We start from the raw sequence: 20,125 nt of genomic DNA, 5'->3' as shown, positions 1-20,125 counted from the left end.
AATCATTCCTCTTGTTCATGGCATTAGCTGAGCTGTAAGAGAGCACAGCTGTACTCTTCTTTACTGAGTAATAACATTAACTGCAAAACATGTGGCACCAAATGTCTGGCAAAGTCTTTTCAAGTACTTGTATATGCAGGGATGCTTTAGCAGCTGGCACTCTCTGATTACCAAAGGGTCGAGTCTTCTCCTCTGGTTACAGGTCTTCAGTCTGGTTCTTCTACGAATAGTGGAGGCGGAGGTGGAGGAGGAACCCAAAGCACAAGCAGTAACTTGTCACAGCACCTCACCTATACATCCTACATCCTGAAGCAGACACCCCAGGTCAGTGGCACAAGCTTCTCAGTGGAAGCACCTTGACATTTCTGGCTGCAGGGGTGTTAGGTGGATGTCCTGTGGTTCCGTAGAATGTGAAACATTCTGGGACTCCTGTGTCTGGATTTTACTTGATTTTTCTTGTGCTCTGCTTCCATCAGAGGGTGTTCCGCAGCAAGAAGGCTGCATCCAGCTCTTAGTGCACGAGCATCCAGTGTAGATAGCAGTGCTTTGTTTCAGAAGGTGAAATCTTGTGGCTGCATTATAGCCACAAGCTTTTATCTATCATTGACACTGGTAGATTTCTGTTGTCTCATCTGTGTCTCAAAGTGCTGACCTCCTTGATTTCCTTCTGGAGCAGGGCACCTTTCTGGTTGGCCAGCCTTCACCTCAGGGCTCTGGGAAGCAGCTGACTCCAGCATCAGTTGTTCAGGGCAGTGTAGGAGTTGGAGCATCTTCCACACAAGGACAAGCCCTAAAAGTGATAACTGGACAGAAAACAGCTCTGTTCACGCAGGTAATGTGCAATGACGTGTTTCTCTCTCACTAGTTTTGTCAGGTAAAGTACAGGAACCACAGCCACACGTTATTGAGAGCATTTTCTTTCATGGTTGTTTGATGTGGGGTTTTGTACAATTGTGGTGCTGGCTGTACCACGATGAGGAAAGCACACAAAGGCTTACTTTTATCAGGCTGCAGATTTCCAGCTTTCTCTTTTCAGAGGGGGTCAGCCTCAATCAGTGTGAGCTTGTGGTTGCTGCTTTGTAAATGGGATTTCTTACTGAAATGGAATTGGAAAAGTGAATAGAGCCAGGTGCAAAAATGTACTTAAACACTTGAACTTCAGAAATGAGTCACCTGCTAAAGCTCTTAAAAATCTTTGGGTTTGGTACCCCTCAAAGGTTCTTCTTTTAAAAAGTACTAAGTAGTGTCTATGAAATTCAAATGCTCCAAGAGTACTTGCAGTTGATAATCCGGAATTCAAGACTGATAGACATCTATTTGCACAGTCAACACTTGACTTCTGATTTGAGGTGATAATTTTGTTCCAGCAATTATTGCCAGAATTTGATTTTTTCAAAAGCATTTTGAAAATATTTTCGAGTAATATGAAAACCATTTCTCTTGTTTGTTTCGTTGTTGTTCTGATTTGGTTTTTTTTAAATAATTTAAAACCCTAACAAATATACTGACTTCCTTATGCTGCTTTCTCTCTCAAAGGCTACATCCAGTGGACAGACATCGCTGGTGAAAATATCAGATGGGTCTATAAAATCAGTGCCTGCCTCGTCCCAGCTCTCCAAGCCTGGCACCACTGTGCTGAGAGTATCAGGAGGTGTCATCACCACAGCTGCTGCCCCTGCCGTGGCCCTCCCCACAAATGGGGTGGCCCAGGTGAGAAACGGCGCTGCCAGTGTTGTGTCGTGCAGTGTTTGCACTCTTGCCACGACAGTCCCAGGGAAGGGCATGTACTGCTCCTCTCCCCTGTTGGTGCTCTCTGCAGTCAGCTTGCTGCAGGGTCTGCTCTTCCTTGCACCAAGCAGCTTTAAGTGGGTGCTGCTGAGGGCGCAGACAGCGGCTGCTGGGCCCTGGGCCTGTGCAGGGGCTGTCACTGCTCTCCAGCCCAGGGCAGCTGTGCCACTGCAGCCTGGGAAGGAGGGAGGCAGGACACAGAACGTTTGCATTCCTGAAGGGAATGCTCTTGTGAGTGGATGCAGCCATGGATCCAATTGATGCAGACTGTCCGCCTGCAGTGGAGCTGCAGTGGAATTCACTCTGAGCCTGTTTTTTTCTGTGAGCCCTAATCTGTGCTTCCCAAATGCCTGTGGAGGGTTGATGCCATGCTGCCACAGCCTCCACTCTCTATGTGCCATCATTGTGTGTGGGCTTTTGGATATGAGCTTGAGAATCCTTTCCTTTCAAACAGTCGATAGATAGAAATTTGGGGTTGCTACTTTTATTACTTTTATTACCTTGTTGTGGTTATTTTTGAATCATGACATGAGAAGGGATTTGTTACCCCTCTCTGCCTCTTATGCAGCAAACAGATAATGCAGCTTCCAGTTCATCGTCTTCTGGAACTCCTGCAGCAAAGACACCTGGACAGCAGCACCAAATCTGTGTAAGCCAGAGCCAGTCTACTTCATCAGCAGTGAATAAGACTGCGACTTCCAGTGTTGTAAGTGTTGCTTCCTTGATGACTACGGCAACGCCTGTGACGGGAAAAGCTACAGTATCAGGTATTAAACTCCTTTCACACCTTTCCTAGAGAAAGTCAGAATCCAGGTGTGAGTTCTGTACATGTCTTCACTGTAAAGGGAAGAGTTTAGTCTCCTGCATTTGCGAGTGTGTGAAACGCTTTCTAAAACATCTTATTAGCGTTACTTTTGGCTTAGCCAAGGAAATTTCTAATCATTTGGCATCCTTTTGGCATTGACTGCATCTGTTACTTGTAACAGCACAAGTTGCCCTTTGGTATGGGAGAGGGATTTTAGTTTTCATGCCAGGTTTTCACTAGAAGATGCATTTTGCCTGTCAGGGGCAGAGTGTTTCATTAGCAAGATAGCAGGAGTACTACAGACTTAATTTGTTTGTGAAAGTGAAACTCCACTGTACACAGAGAATGAGCAGAATTTGTCTCTGAGGTTTTGCATCTGTTCTGTTGGGATTGAAGAGGAGAGAGATGTTGATTAGAGGGAACTGGAGCCTTTGAAGTCAAAATTCATTAAGTACAGTGAAGTAGGCTGGATCTGGATCATTCAAGTTAATAAAAATGAGGTAATTAAATTGGGCTGCCCTTACATGAAGGCATGTTATCCTTATTTAATTTTATTGTATTTCCAGCATCTTTCATGTCAGGGAGGGCAAATACAGTGGGTCTGAGAGTTATGAGTTAAACCTGGAAATTTTTGTTTAGATTAATTTACCTGCTGGCATGTTCTATTCACTTGAAGTGGCTTCTTGTGAAGTGAAAGCAGAGTAAGAATACAGAGAAGAGAAAGTAAGTGACATTGAGCTCATCTGACAGTGTCTTTTTGAAGCAGCTCGTGTTTCCTCTCTACTCAGACTTAAACTTCTCCTTTCTCATGGGTCTATTTTACCCAGAGCTTGAAAATAAACAGCGTAGACTGCTAAGACTGACAGAATCCTGTAGGAGATAATTCAGTATTTTTCTCTTTGCAAGGAAAGCAGCCAGGAGGGTTTTTTTGCAGGAAATAAGCCATACTAAATAGCTTTCAGTTTAAAACTTGCATTTATGTGTGAGAATGCTGTCTAGATTTTGTTTGGGGTTTTTTTTTATAACCTGAGGCATTAACTTCGTTGTGGAAAACTCTTTATTCAAGAATCTCAGAAGGAACAGTGGCTCTAAAAGTTACTTCAATGTAATACCAAAGAAAAACTCAAAACTGTTAAAATTTTGAACATTTGTGTTTTCAAAGGCAACGTTTTGAAAAGGATTTCAAAGTTTCTCTTGTTTTGTACCAAGCATTGTCTCCCACCCACCAGGCTGATAAGGTTTGTTGGAAAGGAAAAGGTCCCTTCTTAACAGCCTTGCTGTTGGATCCCCTGCTGTCCTACCCTGACACATCCATGTGTCCCACACAAAGGAATGGGTAGCACTAGGTGAGCCTTCTTGCCTGGAGGTGAAAGCCTAACTGACCAGTGCTGGGCATCCTTAAAAACCAAGAAAAACCAAGACATCTTCACCAGAACTTACCTGTTTAGTATTTGGAAAGCAGCTGTGCTTCAGTACTACTACTGCTAATAATAGTGTCAAAACAAATCATAGTTACAAAATTGCCATGGAGAAACAAGTTTGTTGTTGTCAATGATTTAAAATAGAAGCCTGCTAAATTTCCACAGTCTGAAGAAAAGTTAGCTACGGATTGAATACAATTACATGGAAAATAGCCAGTTTACCAGTAGAAAGGATGGGCATCAGCCCAAATCACAGTGTTGGAGTGCTGGCTGTGGTGGCTTGGGGTGTCATCAGAAGGAGGAGATGACACCTCCTTGTGGAGGAGAGAGCTGGCAGATAGGTGATGTGCACTCCTCACTCGTGGGACTGTGGCATAGCTTGGAGTCGTGCTGATTTCTCCTGGAGTTACTGAGTGCTGCCATTGATAGGGCTGTTGATATCTGATTGTTCTGCCTGTTCTTTTGGCCTTGACTGAAATCAGGGATTTAGTTTAGTCTCCAGTTTAAAGCACTTCCCAGCCTGATTAGCCATCCTTAAGGGTGTGTTCAGTGCACGTTGCAGAGAGGATCACAACACTCAGTTCAGGTATGTCCTTTGTCACACCTGCTGCACAGCAGCCTTGGGCTTGTCCCATAGTTGGAACAGGGTTGATTGTGCCCTGCTGACTGCAGTGGATGCTGCTGAGCTGAACTGCAGAGGTGTGAGTGGCACTGGGATACCTCCCTGAGAGCAGCTGTGTGAATACAACAGAGCTGTAGTTCATTGGCTTATCACAGCCTTGAGCACGAGGTCTGGTCCTGACAAGAGTGTTTCACTCTGCTGAGCCTGCTTCAGTTGAAAGGTTTGTTACATCAACTTTTTCTTAAGATTCCTTGGGTAATGAGGAGATTTGCCTTACAACTCTCAGAGTGCTGTGCAGCATGTAAGAGTGTGCACACCGCGGTGCAGCACTACAGCGTTTGAGCCATCACTTGTGTCAGTGGAAACTCATCCTGACAGCTCCCCCAGCTGTGGCTTGTTAAGAGGGTGGCAGTGCTAGGTTACGTGCCATCCTGCTTCAAGCAGAGAGGGAGAGAAGTAGCTGGAGAAAAACTAACTGGTGTGTTTTATTTAACATTTTGTCTTCCGTTCTTCTTGCAGGGTTGCTAAAAATCCACTCAAATCAGTCTAGTCCACAGCAGGCTGTTCTGACAGTTCCCAGCCAGCTTAAACAGCTCGGTGTAAACACAGCTTCTGGAGGTGTTCAGACAATACTCATGCCTATGAACAAAGGTAAAGGGCAGAGGAGGATGACAGGTGGTGTTTGAAAATCTCCTTTGACACAGGGTAGCACTTGGTCACGGTTGGAATACATGGTCCGAAGTAGAGATAGAAGAAATTGTAGCAAGGAATTCATCCCTAAACTTTGTGCTGCAGAAAGAGTGTGTTGCTTCTGAAAATGTTAATTTGTTGCAGTGTATGAAATTTGATTTTCTCTTCTTCTTTGTTGCCCCCTCCCTTTTTTTTTTTTTCCTATTCCCCTCCAGTGCTACAGTCACTTTCTACCAGCAAAGTTGCAGCAGTCACAGCAGCAAGTACAGTTGTCCCAAGTCCCTCCACGGCATCCATTGCCAAAGGTAAAAAGGGATTTCTTAGTAGGACAAGTAGTAAAAAAAAGCTGGTGCTGCTTTATGCAAGTGGCCTGACTATTAAAGTAGACTCCATGACTGTGGGTTCCTTTATTTCCATTATTATTAGAGTTTAAATCAAGTTAAAATGACACCTGGGGACTAGGAATTTAACAGCGACTTCCCCCTCAACAAATCCCACAGCATAAAGGAGTATGGAGAAAAATGAGAATGTTCTAGAAAGCCACAAGGAGTACCTTAAACACTCATTGTTTCGGTCCATATTTGCAGACCTGCCATGAGCAGCAAGTATTCAACCCCAGATCCTGCTGTTCTCAGCCAGATGTCCTGGAGTTTGCTTTCCAGCAGCACTAGATGCAGACAGCACGTGTCCCTGTGCACACAGGGGGAGGGAGATACACACAATCCTTCCCAGAATAAAGCATGGGGCAGAGTTACACACCTGGAGCCCAGTGCTGGCAGAACTGTCATGTCTCTCTCCATCCCAGCTGCGTGACCAGACTGCCTGGTTATTTGGGTTCGGCACATCTCGCTGCTTCTGTCTCACCAGGGTTCTGTCCTAGACGTGAGAAAGTTCACATGTCAGAATCACTGATGTCTTCCTAAAAGTTGTCACTTGGAAATGTCACTTCTTGTTAAAACTTGGTAGCTTTCTATCCAATTCTTTGCAGATTGGCCAGGCAGTTCAGTGTAGATCAGGTAGTCATATGCAAAACAGCAGCAACTGATTGTGCAGATTTTCTGACAAGGATGAGATGTGAGTGTGTGGACATTTGTGGGGGGAACGTGTTCTGGTAGGTCTCTTTCAGCAAAATTGAAGGTTAAATTTGTTCGTGCTTAGCAATGAGAATGCAAACAATAAATGAAGGGATGTTATGTAAGACCTTTAGTCTTACTGGAGTCTCACAAGGCTGTCTGGTACTTTTATCAAGCTGGCTGTACTTTCTGTCTTAAAATGTGTTCTGTTTCTTTGAAGTTAAGATGGAGCCTGATTCAACAGGACAGAACTGCAGCTCTGTGGGTACCCAAGAAGGCCAAGCAGCAGTTAAAACAGAAGAGAGCTCTGAACTTGGGAATTACGTTATCAAGTAATTGTTCATTTCTCTATGAGGATTTCTGATCTTTGAAGTGCTGGGGGAATGGAGATGGTTCTAGGGATGCGTGCACTAGTGTTACTTTGACCTAGAAATACATTATAAAATCTGTCCCAGACACTGCTGCAGCTGTACTAATCCTGTGGGGTGGCATTTGTTTCAGTGTTGCAACGTTTTATCTGGGCATGGATTTGTATGCACGGTTCGTGAAAGGGGAAACATTATTTGAAGATTTGCAGTTGTTTTGGGCTTTGTTAAAATCACAAGCTGCTAAAATCTTTGTCATCCTCTGCTTGTATAAGTCCCTTCACCATTGCATGTCCTTAGTCAGCTCACACTGCCCAGTGAAATGCAGCTCTGAGAAGGGGCATCTGAAATAAGTAGAACTGGCCACCTTCTGGACTCTCAAGTCTTGTTAAGCTCATATACTTGTGGAATTACTTGGTATGAGGGCTGCTTTCCTTCAGAATTCAAATTAAATAATAATGAGTATTCGATCACTGGATGCTGTGAAATCCCGTGCTTTGTTTGTGATGCTTTTGCAAGTACTCGTTAGTGTTTTTTCACCAGAACTCAGGCTGCTGAATTTTCTCTGCATATTTCTTGCAGTGTCTCTTCTGCTCTTGATTGCTCCAGCTTTCCTGTCTCTGTGTTTTGTAAAGTTTTGTTATCTCAATGTATCCCTGCAGACACTACCCTGATGAAGAATGTGTGTAAGAGACAGGAATAAATCTTCAGTCACTACACACTGAAAATGATGCTGGTTATAAGATAACTATTGGAAAATGCAGTTCCTGACAGTTTAATAGACTATGGCTGGTTAAGTCAAGTCCCAGAATTACAATGTTTCCCGTGTTTCCTCCTGGGACAGCCTGCACCAGTTGCCCCTCAAAGTAATGTGTAATAAAGCTTGTGAGAGAATGCAGGGATTTTCTCCAAGCCTGTCTTCACTTTCTTTAGCCTGACAAATGCAGCTTCAGATGTTGACACTTTGGCTGTTTGAAATACCTCCTCTGGATTGGGGTGTAACAGTTTATCCTTATGCTGCTATTTGTAAAGCCTTGGAGCCAAAGACTTTAAACCATGCAGTGATTTTGAAACCTTTTACATCTGATTCGTTGCTTCCAACAGCAGTCTTCACTGTGATTCTTTTTATCTCTTGCAGCATAGAATATTTGGAGAACATCCAGCAGCTTTTAACAGCAATAGTGAAGAAGGTTCCATTAATTGCTGAAAAAAGTAAGCAGTAAATGAAATGGCTTTGCTCTGTATTGTCAGTGTATCAACAGAATGCTTTGCATACTCTGTAGCCACAGAAGTTACTAAAAGGTGGAATGAAATGAAAACATTCTTCTAGAGAGTTTACCCCAGGGGTTATTCTGAAGATGCTTAGAATTAGGTTTTTCCAGAAAAGTCAAATATGTTGTTAGCAGCTAAAATCTTTTGCCTGGTTTTTTTTTTTTTTTTTTTTAGAAATAGATTGTATTTCTTCACCTAATGGCTGCAAGTAGGTCTTCTTTTTCCTGCTTTGTCCTTAATGGATTTGCTTTTTTGCTTTTTTTTCCCTTCTTTTTTTAAATTTAAAATTTAAGCTGGCAAATACAGTAACATAGCTCAACACTGAACTGTGTCTGTTACTGCGGGTTTTGCCTTCTTTTTTAAACAAAAGGGGATAATTTGCAGAGAAACTTTTTTATCTTCTGTGGTACTTTATTATTTCATTTCTCATACTCATGTACGTAACTGAAAATGTATCAACTTTCCCTTTTAACTAATGCACTTTGAATGAGTGGTCCTGGAGTCTGGGTAGAGCAGACCCTCACAGGCAGAAGCAGCAAAGAGGGAGTGAGAGGCACAGTAAAGCTTTCATCACATGGAGCTGTTGTGCTTTTGCCAGGAAACCTTTTCACTGTTGTTTCATTTTTATGTTGTAATTTCTTTGGGGGAAAAAAATCCAATTTTCCAAAGGAAAATACTTTGACTAGTAAGGCACACTTACAGGTCTACATAATAGAGTTTTGGAGGAAAAAGAGGCTTGAAACAGCCTATAGCTGCAGGTTCTGTGTGTGTGACCAAGAGGGAGGCTGGTTTTGCATTCAAAAACCAGTGCAAGTCTCTCTTGGAAAGAGCACAGCATTTGTAAGAATTGATTGCAGTCATTGAACTTGTAAGCATGAAATGTATTTCCCTCTTCCTCTTTGCTAAATAGCATCAAACCCAGAATTCATCTTCCGTCACTTACTGAAAATTTAATAGAGTTTTTGATCTTGTGTTTTTTTAGGTGAGGATGTAAGCTCTTTTTGTGCCAGTTCAGTGGAACAGTATTACAGCTGGAACATTGGGAAGAGGAGGGCAGCTGAGGTAATTCTCTCCTCCAATGTTTCATAAGCAGTCACTAGGAACACAGGAAGGATTTTGGAAGTGTGGAACTTTCCTTGTTGTTTTCTGATTTGTTTTCTGAATAAATCTGTTCTTTTAAATGGCAGCATTCCTTACTGCAAGGTGCTCTGACTTGTGGTCAGAGGGTTTATTGTTCACAGGCTTTCTCAAGCAGAAAGGATGCTGAAGGTCATTTTTCAGTTTATTTATAGCAAGATGGTTTTTGAAGCATCTTAAAGCTCTAAATTTTTTCAGACTGGTAGTACTTTATCCTCATCTCTCCTGTGGCATGTTCCAGTCAAGGGAATTCTACCCAACATACTTTATCTGTCTTGTTATGGGATTGTGTCAGCTTTCTGTAGGATGAGAGTTGAGGGATTTGACACAAGCAGTACTAGTGCTGAAATGCATTGTCAGTTCACCAAAGATAAGTATTTCAGTTAACCTGGACCTTTTGTATTGTGGTTTCCCTCTATTTCTTCGTAACTTTGCCATAATCTTGGTGTGGAGTTTTACAGGGAAGATGTTAACACTGTATTAGATCCTCTGCTGTTGCCAGCTTAAATGATCAAAGAGTTTAACCAGATTTTAAGAACATATTTCACTCTAATGGATTTCTTGCACCATGCCATCTTTGGTGTTACTTGGGAGATGAAACATTTCAAGTCAAGACGAATGTGACTAGGCCCCTGTAAATGTGTGTCCTTTTTCTTGAGATTGTTTTTTGGAGGATAAAGTGAAGTTTAAATGACCTGTCAGAAGTGTCACTCTGACTCCTGAGAAAATCATGTTCCTTTTTGGTTTCCTTTGTAACCTGGATTATGGTTCTGGGCTGTAAGCTAACCATAAATGTTGTAGCCAGTGTGAAGAGCTTTCTCTTTGGTTGGTCACAGTGGCAGCGAGCAATGACGGTGAGAAAGATCCTCCAAGAAATCATAGAGAAGCATCCCAGGTTTCACAGTATCACCCCGCTGAAGACAAAGCACGTGGTGCAGTGGTGTCGGTGCCATGGCTACACTCCCCCTGACCCCGAGGCCCTGCGGAGCGAGGAGGACTCCATTGAGGACGTGCTGACACAGATAGACAGTGAGCCAGGTGAGTGCAGGGGGACTGGGAGCTCCTCGCTGCCAAAGACACTGTTCATTGAATGCCTGTGTACAGGCATGTCTGGAGAAGGGGATTCTTGCTTTATTTTCACTTAATTCACTCTGGAATAACAAAACTTGGAGAAGGTAAGGGCAGACCTACAAGTGGGGCTGTCCCTTGTCACTATCAGTCCTGATGTCTTTCTGGGGCTTCTCTTGGTTTTTGTTGTGCTTTGGGGCCCTTGGAGGCTCAGTGTAGATGAATCTCCTGGACGATGATCCTTGCTCCACAATGTAATCATTTATAAGTGGATACACAAAGTAAGCATAGGGAGTAATGACATTTCTGCCCTTGGGTAGGCATAGCCTCTGTTAAGACTTACCATGCAAACACTATGAATGAGTTCAGGTGCTAAACAAAAATAACAAACCCTGCAGTGGCAGTGTGGAGCTCAGTGGGGGTTAATTTACCTCCAAGAGGGTGGTGAATTGGCTCATGTGAAGCTTCATGCTTTGTATTACAGCTGCTACATTATTCCACTAGCACAGCTCTAGGATCTCCTCAGTTCATTTCAGTGTGTATTAAAATCACATCTTTAATTTCATTGATTCTTCACGGTTAAGCTCTCTTGTTTCACCTTCAGATAATCCCTTTCCAAAAGCTGAATGTTTTTCTGCTCTGACCATACAGGGATTTAAGGTATTTCACAGAAATGTATGGCAGTGATAATATGTTGTAAAGTCTGGCCCTGCGTTGCAGTTGTTGAAGGTGGAAAGGAAGCCTACATCCACCTTGTAATATTTTTAGCTAAACCACTGTATTTGTGTTTGTCTTTGAAGAGTAGAATCTGTTTACTGCATAGCTTTGCACTGGAGGTTTTACTGGCTTGTGTCAATCATGCAGAGAAGAGGTTCCCTTTTGCCTTTCCGCTGTCAACCTGTCTTCTGATTTTTTTCTTAAGAAGCATGATAATGCTCATCACAATGTAAAAGATGATTTAGCACTACACGGTGCCTACATGTAAAAGCTCCATTTCTCTAAGCAAGTTGAAGAGCAGCAGACTGATCTGCCAGATGCCAAAAAGCTTAAAAAGCTTTTGGGAGACTGACATGAGCCTGGTTTTGTATGAAATGCAGCCTTCTTGATTGGTGTAGGAGCAGATGTGGGAGAGAACCATGAGTGTCATGAAGATATAATTAGAAGGCTCTCAATGACTGTTTGCGTTTCTGTTCATCTTCATATTCGGTAGGCGCTACAAAAATAACTTGCAATTACCTTAATTTCTTACCATATTTTGAGTGTGCATCTGTTTATAAACAGCTTTCTATAACCTATCATGTGTTTAATTGATTGCTTCTATTTCAGAATGCCCTTCATCTTACAGCAGCGGTGAGGAGCTGTGCCGAAAACTGGAGGAACTACAGCAATTTCTGAAACAAGAGCCAGAACATGAAGAGGAAGTAGATATTCTCAACTTTAGTGAGCCATTAAAAATAAACATTAAGAAAGAACAGGAGGAGAAACAAGAAGAGATGAAGTTCTACATGGCTTCCTTGCCTGCATCGGAATTTGTGAGGGACACTGCTGAGAAGGTAATAAGTGAATCATAAAGCTAATTAGAATTGTTGTTAAGCCAGTGGTGCAACATTTATTTAGTTGCATTTCTTTCATCTGTATCGACCTCGGGACTTTTTAATGAATTTTTTTATGCATACCCTGGAAAATTGGACCTTCTGACTCAAGACATGCAGCTGCCAGTTCTGGCAGGGGAAAAGGAGGAATGCCAGCTGGGAGCTCACTTCAGAGTAGCTTTTTTGCAGGGCTTAGAACAGAAAAATCATCTTGAAAGGCTAAAAGCGAGGATAAATGAAGGATGAGGAGTACTAGCAGTGAATTCTTCCTGTCTCATCATGCGAAAGATGTGGACTTGTTGCTTGGACCAAAGCTGTGTAATAGTTACTGAAAAGGGGTTGTGGTAGAACTCAGCAAACTTCTCTGCTGCTTGGATTTCTTCCTCCTGTTCAGTTTAGGGCAGGAGAGAGGGAAGTTTTCTGTCACGGCAGCAGGAGAGAGGGTAAGCTGACTTGGCTTGTAGGAAAGAGTGTACCAGAGCAGCAGGAGGGGTTTGTATGGAGCAATTGTTGGAGAAAGAACAGATCCCTGTCCCCACCTCACCTGCTGACACCAAGGGACAAAACTTTGGTTCTGCAGTGTGTCTGGTCTCTTGCTACATAGGTGACAAAGGCACAGGCACAATGAGAGTGGAACTGAGGGATGGAACACTGTTTTGATGTGGAACTCCTGCGCCAGGAGTGCTGTTTAAAGTGGTTTCAGTGGCCGTAGGTGGGTGCAGGAAAGGTGATGTGTAGATGGATTGAGGGTATGCACAGTTTTAAAATAGGGCTTCCATTCTCAACACGAGGATACCCAGTGCAGCCTGGCTTTTGTGTGGACTTGCTGAAACAAAAACTAAAACCTGCTTTTGTTTCTTCTGACTCTCAGAGGCATTCCTGCAGGTTCTGCTAATTTTACCCAGATGTTTTTTTAAAATTAAGCCTGAGCTTATACTGATGAAAGCTCTGTATGTCTACTTGCTTCTCTTTTAACTACCCTTTGTAATAGAGGTTTTTTTCTGTTAATCTTATCTAATTCTAGTACAATGTGAGTTGTGTTTTTTGATGCACTTATTCTTTTTTCTCTCTTTTATTCTATAGATAGGGATTTCTTTTCAACCTACTGAGGTACAAAAGAATGTTTATGCATCCGTAATAGAAGATATGATTTTAAAGGTAAGAAGTTACTTCACAGGAAGGGCTTGTCTGTAATTGTATTAACTCAACAATTAGGAAAAAAAAGATGAAATATCTTTATTATTGTGCATTATCAAATCAAAGTCTGTCTTTCTTCATGGATAGATACAGAGCTGCCCAAAGATGGTTATACACTGTTGTGTGAGTTTTCAGTTTTTAACTGATCTGTTGGCTTGAACACAGAGCAGTGATTTGCAAATTCTCACCACCACTAAGATACTGACATTCCGTAATCTTGAAAGTACCACCCCTTGCTTTGTCCTTCTCTTCAGAACTGGGGGGGAATCTTTCAGATTGTGTAAGACTTGATTGTTTTATACAAGGTTAGCTGTATTTTCTTAAATACCGCTCAGTTACTTTGCCCAGATTGTCTCTGCTGGGAGACTGCTGAATTCCTGCAGAGAGTAACAATTCTGCCGTGTGTGAAAAACTATTTCTCTATCATAATCACTTCTGGAAAAACAGAGAAATGGTTTTGCACCAAAATTTGAACAGCAGGGATCTGGAGTTCTTGGGCTTGGACTGAAGGCTAACCCAGATTATTTCTAGCAGCACTCTGGTGTATCTCATGCCAAAGATTATTTTTGGAGTTGTTTTTACAGACTGCAGCTTATCAGAAGATGGGTTTTACAAAAGCTGATTGATTCCAGGTGGCACATGCACTCACACCTGTGCTGTTCTCCCTGTTACTTGCCACAGTTGAACTCTGATACAGATACATCCATTTGTAGACACAGATTGTAGCCATCAGGTTGCTCCATTAGAATTGCAGAGTTATGCCAGCTTTCCTCACTGAACGTAGCAGAAACCTCTCCTGGTCTTGATGCAGCACAGAAAGCCAAGAGCCTTAATTAGCTTTTTGAACCTTGGTTAAGCCAAGTGTTGGGCATATGGCTGCCCAGGCAGGGAGGTTTCTGTGAGGGTGTCTTGTCACAAGGCTGCTGACCCCAGGGAGAGGGCTGGGGTGCAGGTATTGGCTCCAGGAGGATATTTACAGTCTGCCATGTACAAAAGCAGCTCTGGTGTGCGAGAGGGAGGGTCCTGCAATGCTCTTGGAAGCTCAGGCTCTGGAACACTTGTTCCACCCTGCTGGGCACGTACAGCTCTGCAGGTGTGGGGGGAAAGCAGGCTGGGCAGTTACAGCCTGAGCTCTGTGCACTTCTGGGTCTCTTTTTGTTAAATAAACTCATGTCTTAAGTAATAAAACTCACTCAGGTGTCTTGAACTGCCATGTGCTGATCATTTGAGGATTGAAGCCGGCCAAAATTTCAGCTGCATTTACCCTGATAGTTGAGCGAATAGCCAAGTTCCTTTGCTCTTTTTGTCATGGTGCCTCCTAATGGTGTCTCTTGTCTCAGGCCACTGAACAGCTGATGAGTGATATCCTGCGGCAGGCGCTCGCGGTGGCGTACCAGACGGCTCCTCACAACAGGTACAGCACAGGGCTGCTCTGCCACCACGGCACTGAGAGTGTCCTGGCTTTGGGAATGTATGTCTTTGTGTGCCTCAGACCACGAGACTCAGGGAATTTATGGACTATACTCTGAGAAGAACCAAGCCTTAAGAGGGATTTGTCGTTTCGTGGCTCCCTAGTAGGCAAGGATGGAAACATAAACATTAAAAACCGAGGCGGGATTCCCTGGTGTTGCCATGCCTCAGAGGCAGATAATCTGTTTCTGCAGAGCCACACTGGAAGGACCTGCTCACTCTTGTCCATCTCAGGTTACTGTGTAGACAACTTAGCCATGGCCTACCAGAACTTAAATAACCTAAATAATCTCATTATTTTACTGATACACACTTTTCTGCCTCAAATGCTGAGAGATTTTTATAGGATTATCAAATGATTTGTATTGGAAGGGACCTTAAAGATCATCTTGTTCCACCCCCTGCCATGGGCAGGGACACCTTCCACTATCCCAGGCTGCTCTAAGCCCCATCCAGCCTGGCCTTGGGCACTTCCAGGGATGGGGCAGCCACAGCTTCTCTGGGCACCCTGTGCCAGAGCCTCAGCACCCTCACAGGGAAGAATTTTTTTTAATATCTAATGATTAGGCCACATTTTGATTTCTGTTCAGCAGCATGATTTGGGATAGCTTAAATTGATTTTAAAAACCCAAACACTATGAGAAAATGCTCAGTTTAAATATTCACTTGTATGCAATATATAAGTATTTGCATAATACATTAAAAAGTATATGTACATGTTATATATAGAAGTACATACACAATAATTATGCTATGCATGTTCAAGAATTCATACTTTAGTATGTGATTTTCCTGTCCAGTGCCCAAGAGGTTCCCCCCGTCATTTGAGTGTGTTTTTTTTGGTGCTGTGATATTTTAATGCTTTCCCTGCATTACTCTAACACCTGCTCTGATATACTTATTTTTTCTTTGATTGTTTTTTTTTGTTTTACTTGCTGCTTTATGGATATGTGGTTTTGTGTATTGTAATAGCATCTCTGATGCATTCCCTGCAGGACTCCAAGAGAGATCACAGTGATGAATATTCACAAAGCCATCTGTAATATTCCCTTTCTTGACTTCCTCACAAACAAACATATGAAGATACTAAATGAGGAGCAATGAAATAGAGCAGAGAAGGTGCTACAGGAAAGGTGGATTTATGACTGAAGTTGGGCTGACAAATCCAGTATTTCTGTAGGACACTATTACATTTATAACATTGGGCTACTAGATTGTTACCTCCAACTAAAGATGCACCTTAATGCAACAAAATGATGCTCTGTTCCAAATCAAGTTGTTAAATGTCAGTGTTTACTTGGTAAGTGTATGTTCAGTGGCTGAACAAACATAGTCAGTTTGCATCGAGTTGCTAGCTGTGAGAGACTCCACAGGCCTGGTTCCTCTGAGACGGCTCTGCTGATGAGACCGAACGGGTTTTTGAGATGAGAACTGCTGTTTTTTAATGCAGTCTACATATGAGCTGGTTTCCCCATGCAGTGAGCAGGGCACTTGCTTTGGCACTGTGAATATGGGAAAAGTCCAAGGCAGCTCGGTAAGGTGGGCCATGTGAGTAGATGGGTGGATTAGGTGTGAATTTGGGGGAGCAGAAGGCTGATGGCAGCAGCAAATTTGGCCATTCCTGCCTGAGCGTGATGTATGTGACTGAGAACACAGCTGGGTAGCTTTGTCAGCAGCTCACTCAGCTAAGTGTTGTCACCTAACCAAATTCCTTGCCTCTCCAGAGGAGGTGTCAGGTGCCACCTTTCTTGGTCACCTTGGAAAGGGTAGACTGGCACATCCTCAAGCAGGATGAACCAACCACGATCAGGCTTGGAAGGATTTGACTGACCACTTGTCCTGCATGGGAAAGGAGAGGAACAAAGACGATATTCAGGGTTTGTGGGCTTGGCCTGGCTGAAACGCTTCGCTTTCCCAGCGAGTGCCTCCCCAGGCTGCCAGAAGGTTTGAACAGTGCTGGAGGGCAGATGAGCAGCAGTGTCGTGCAAGTCGTAATGTTGTAGCAGTGTTCACCAAGTACCAGCCCAAACTGTGAAGTGCTGTGAGAGCAGCACTGCTTTAGCTCAAGTTCTGTTCAACACAGAGAGGCTTGGTAGGATCGAAAACTCCAAGATTTGCCGCTCGTGGGGAGATCCTCTGTTGTCTTGACTGCAGGAAGAAGTTCTGCTACTACCCCCAGCACTTACCTGTCTCAGGAACACCACTGGTGAGAGAGACATTTCTGCAGCCTGGCTATCAACACCTTGCTGAAGGAAGCTTCATTGACAACATCCTGACCACCCCACGTCCACCACCCCTTTGCCCTTCCCCATGGGTACTTGCTGGTAGCGTGCATAAGCCGTTGTGAAGTTGGTGGGACTCCCGTGGGACTGTCGTGCTTTCAGCATGCTTGTCTTGTCTGGCAGTGCTGTCATGGGTGGAGCATGGGCCAACAGCCAGAACCTCCAGTGCGCTGATCTCAGCTGGGTCTCTGATCTGCTGCATGGCCTTTGATTTAATCACTCTGTGCCTCAGTTTCCCCATCTCTGAGCATGGGGAGCAGGATACCTACCTCACAGGGGTGTACTGAGGCCTCGCTCTTGTTGGTGCCGTGCTTTGACAATACAAAGCCTTTTATAAACATTAAACTACAGTTAACTTTCTTGGCCTGGGGTAGGAGCAGAATGTTATCTTTTGGTGCTTTTTTTGGGGCTAGAAGACAGGCAATGGTAACTACAGTAGCGTGCAGGAACTGTGCAAACATGCTTCAGTGAGAGGTTTCAGACTTGGAAGGAGAGTGGTATAAGTTTGATGCAGTTGTTAAACTGAAGAAAGCACTGTGTACCTTAGATGGGGTGCCACCTGTCTTCTCCACCTTAAATAAAACTGAGGTCTGCAGGAAGGCCCCTCTCAGTTCATCACAGGTGACAGGGAGCTGCAGTTCTGTTGAATATGAGTGGCAGAACCTGACCCCTGAACCTAGGAAATGGGACCAATGGATGAAATCCAAACAGCATTCAGAGAAGGACTTAAATGCCCCCTAGGAAGGACATTACAGATGCTCTGGATTCAAAAGCTAATCCTGGCTTGTTCGGGTGAGCTGAGTGCAGGATTGCCCGTGAAAGGAAAGGGCACAGCTTAGCCCTGACATTACTTTATCAGCGGAGGTCAGTGTGGTGGAGTTGAGCAGCAGTGATTATGTTTCAGCTCAGTGTTGAGTTGGGAGGAATCCAGGTAGCTGGGGAACCGCAGGACCCCTGCTTTGTAGGCTGTAGTGAACTTGGGGTCTGTAGTGCTTTCAGGCATCCCTGAACACTTTATGAAAGAGAAGGGCATTTTCGAGATGCCTGTCACTATCCTGACAGCCTGTAGGTTCTGTGGGAACAGCCTTTTGGGCAAACTCAGTCGTGCTGTGATCTGCAATGACCTCCTGTACTGTGCAGTTTTGGGTGCCACGATGTAAAAAAAGACATTAAGCTTTGAAGAGTATCCAAAGGAGGGCCACAAGGATGGGGAAGAGTATGGGGGGGAAGCTGTAGGAAGAGCAGCTGAGGTCACTTGGTCTGTTCAGATTGAGGGGAGACCTCGTTGTGGTCTTCAGCATCCTCCTGAGGGGCACTTACCAGTCTCCTCACTCGTGACCAGTGACAGGACCCGAGGGAATGGCCTGAAGCTGAGTTACAGGAGGTTTAGGTGGAAGATCGGGAAAAGATTCCTCACCCTGAGGGTGGCTGGTTACTGGAACAGGCTCCCCAGGGCAATGGGCACAGCACCCAACCTGTCTGAGTTCAGGAAGCGTTTGGACAACACTCTCAGACACGTGGTGTGACTTGGGGTGACCTGTGCAGGGCCAGGAGTTGGACTCAGTGATCCTAGTGGGTCCCTTCCAACTCAGCATGTTCTGTGACTCTGTACACATGCATTTCCAGCCCCTGCCTCTTGCAGGCTTTGTTTCTGGGATTCTGATAACACCCAGAGCAGCTTTTGAGGATGCAGGAGCTCATCTTTGGGCATCTGTTTGCAAATTGTGGCTTCTTTGCCTGTGTCCTGCTTTTCTGTGAGGAATGGAGTTTCAGAAAAAGCCCTGAACCTGGCCCTCAAGCAGGCAGGTACAGACCCCTCCTTCTTAATGGGCTTCTTGTAGTGGAGATCTATTGCTACATTTCTGAGCAACCACAGGTTATTCTCCTAGGAGATGCTATATTATTAGTATATAAAGTTTGCTGAAGAAAAAAAAACTTAAAAGCAGATAGAAAATGACCCATTTGTTTAGTTCTTCAGATGTAGGAAACGTTGTTGCAACAAGTTCTTTGCATTTTGAATAGTGGTGGGAGAAAAATTTGTTGGTGAGAAGTTCCTGTGGGAATTGCTTGGAGATACGATAGAGGTTGTGGAATTTCACACATCCCTTCAGGTGTTTGTGGAATGCTACAGGTGCGGTGTGTTGAAATGTTACGGTATATTTCTCTGGCTTTCTGAAGAGTTAAAGATCTCTTTACGAATATTGCCCCTATTTGTAATGCTGAGTGTTTAAATCCTTCATGTTATCTGTATTATACTGTATAATTGTGTAATATACGTATGTTTACAATAAATTCTTTTATTAGCTGTGCTAGGATTGTCTTGACTGTCGCTTGTGACTCAAAGTTTCTCCAGATCCACAGATATTTTTGTGCTCTGTGTTTTCAGAATGTTGTAGTTAGTTCTGGATAAGAATTGGTAGTTGAGGAATTGATCTGTCGGAAAAGCTAATTTTCCCCTTTTCTAGTTAATTTTAAAAGCTCCTGGTTTTGGAAGCTGGGGGAAGGGAAGCCAGGAGCTGAGCTCCTCCAACCTTTCATCTTCCAGAGCAGCCTGCTTAAATAGCAAGTCACTAGTTTGTGTGGAAGACGTTTGAAAAGTAAGGTGGGTTGAGGCTGGCCAGCTGCCAGGCCCACCCAGCCGCTCTCACTCTCAGAACTCGGGAGAAAGGGACGTGCCTCACGTGGGTCCGGATAATGTTCCACAGAATCGCTGAGTTTGGAAAACACCTCTAAGGTCACCGAGTCAATCGTCACGGCCAAGCCCACTGTTAACCGTGTCCACAAGTGCCACATCTACGTGTCTTGAATGCTGCTACAGATGAGGATGCCACCACTGCCCTGGGCAGATCAGCGAAGTCGGTGCATAGGAACAGGAACAACAGTGTTGCTGCCACAGGCAAAACAGGCTCGGCCTGGGGAAAATTAGTTGAACTTGTTGCCAGATAGGAGCCGGATGGCGAGAGGCAAAGACAAAAAGACCTCCAACCCCCCTCCGCCCAAAAAGATGGAAAAAAAAACCAACCCTGAAAAAACCTGATGTCTTCAGTCTTTCATCACTAACTGCTGCCTCCTCCCTCCCTCAGGCCGGCCGCGGCTCCTCCGGGGCTTCGGTGCCCTGGAGGCGACGGGAACCGGCGTGTCCGGCACGGGGCAGCCCGTCCCCTCACGGAGACCCCCTCACAGGGACTGTCAGAGATTCCCCTCGGACATTCCCCTCAGAGACCCCCTCACAGAGACCTTCGCCGAGCTCCCCGCAGAGACTTCCTCACAGGGAAGAGATTCCCCTCAAACCCCCTCACCGGAACGTCTCCAAGACCCCGTCCACAGCTCCCTCCCCTCCGAC

The 20,125-nt window shown here is 44.3% G+C and overlaps 1 protein-coding gene across 4 annotated transcripts in view; it reads left to right on the top strand.

Annotated features, from left to right (window-relative positions):
- YEATS2 (YEATS domain containing 2) overlaps nt 1–19,092 on the top strand; it is a 47,080-nt gene extending 27,988 nt beyond the window's left edge. For 2 of the 4 annotated variants that reach the window (XM_066193968.1, XM_066193966.1), the window contains 14 exons: nt 203–324; nt 677–832; nt 1,537–1,710; nt 2,357–2,555; nt 5,156–5,287; nt 5,542–5,631; nt 6,620–6,731; nt 7,903–7,976; nt 9,019–9,098; nt 10,010–10,211; nt 11,568–11,794; nt 12,917–12,991; nt 14,371–14,444; nt 15,496–19,092. In XM_066193968.1, coding sequence (XP_066050065.1) covers nt 203–324; nt 677–832; nt 1,537–1,710; nt 2,357–2,555; nt 5,156–5,287; nt 5,542–5,631; nt 6,620–6,731; nt 7,903–7,976; nt 9,019–9,098; nt 10,010–10,211; nt 11,568–11,794; nt 12,917–12,991; nt 14,371–14,444; nt 15,496–15,604 — 1,826 coding nt within the window. In that variant the 3' untranslated portion in view covers nt 15,605–19,092. Of the gene's footprint in view, nt 1–202; nt 325–676; nt 833–1,536; nt 1,711–2,356; nt 2,556–5,155; nt 5,288–5,541; nt 5,632–6,619; nt 6,732–7,902; nt 7,977–9,018; nt 9,099–10,009; nt 10,212–11,567; nt 11,795–12,916; nt 12,992–14,370; nt 14,445–15,495 lie in introns of those variants that run through there. The other 2 variants (XM_066193967.1, XM_066193969.1) reach the window with 2 other exon arrangements.
- Nucleotides 19,093–20,125: the final 1,033 nt, after the last annotated feature.

Source organism: Chamaea fasciata, unplaced genomic scaffold (genome assembly GCF_029207755.1).
Source record: "Chamaea fasciata isolate MVZ Bird 193981 ecotype frontalis unplaced genomic scaffold, bChaFas1.0.hap1 SCAF_11, whole genome shotgun sequence".
Classification (NCBI taxonomy): Eukaryota; Metazoa; Chordata; class Aves; order Passeriformes; family Sylviidae; genus Chamaea; species Chamaea fasciata.
Note: the sequence above shows the minus strand (reverse complement) of the source record. Positions and strands in the feature narration are given on the sequence as shown.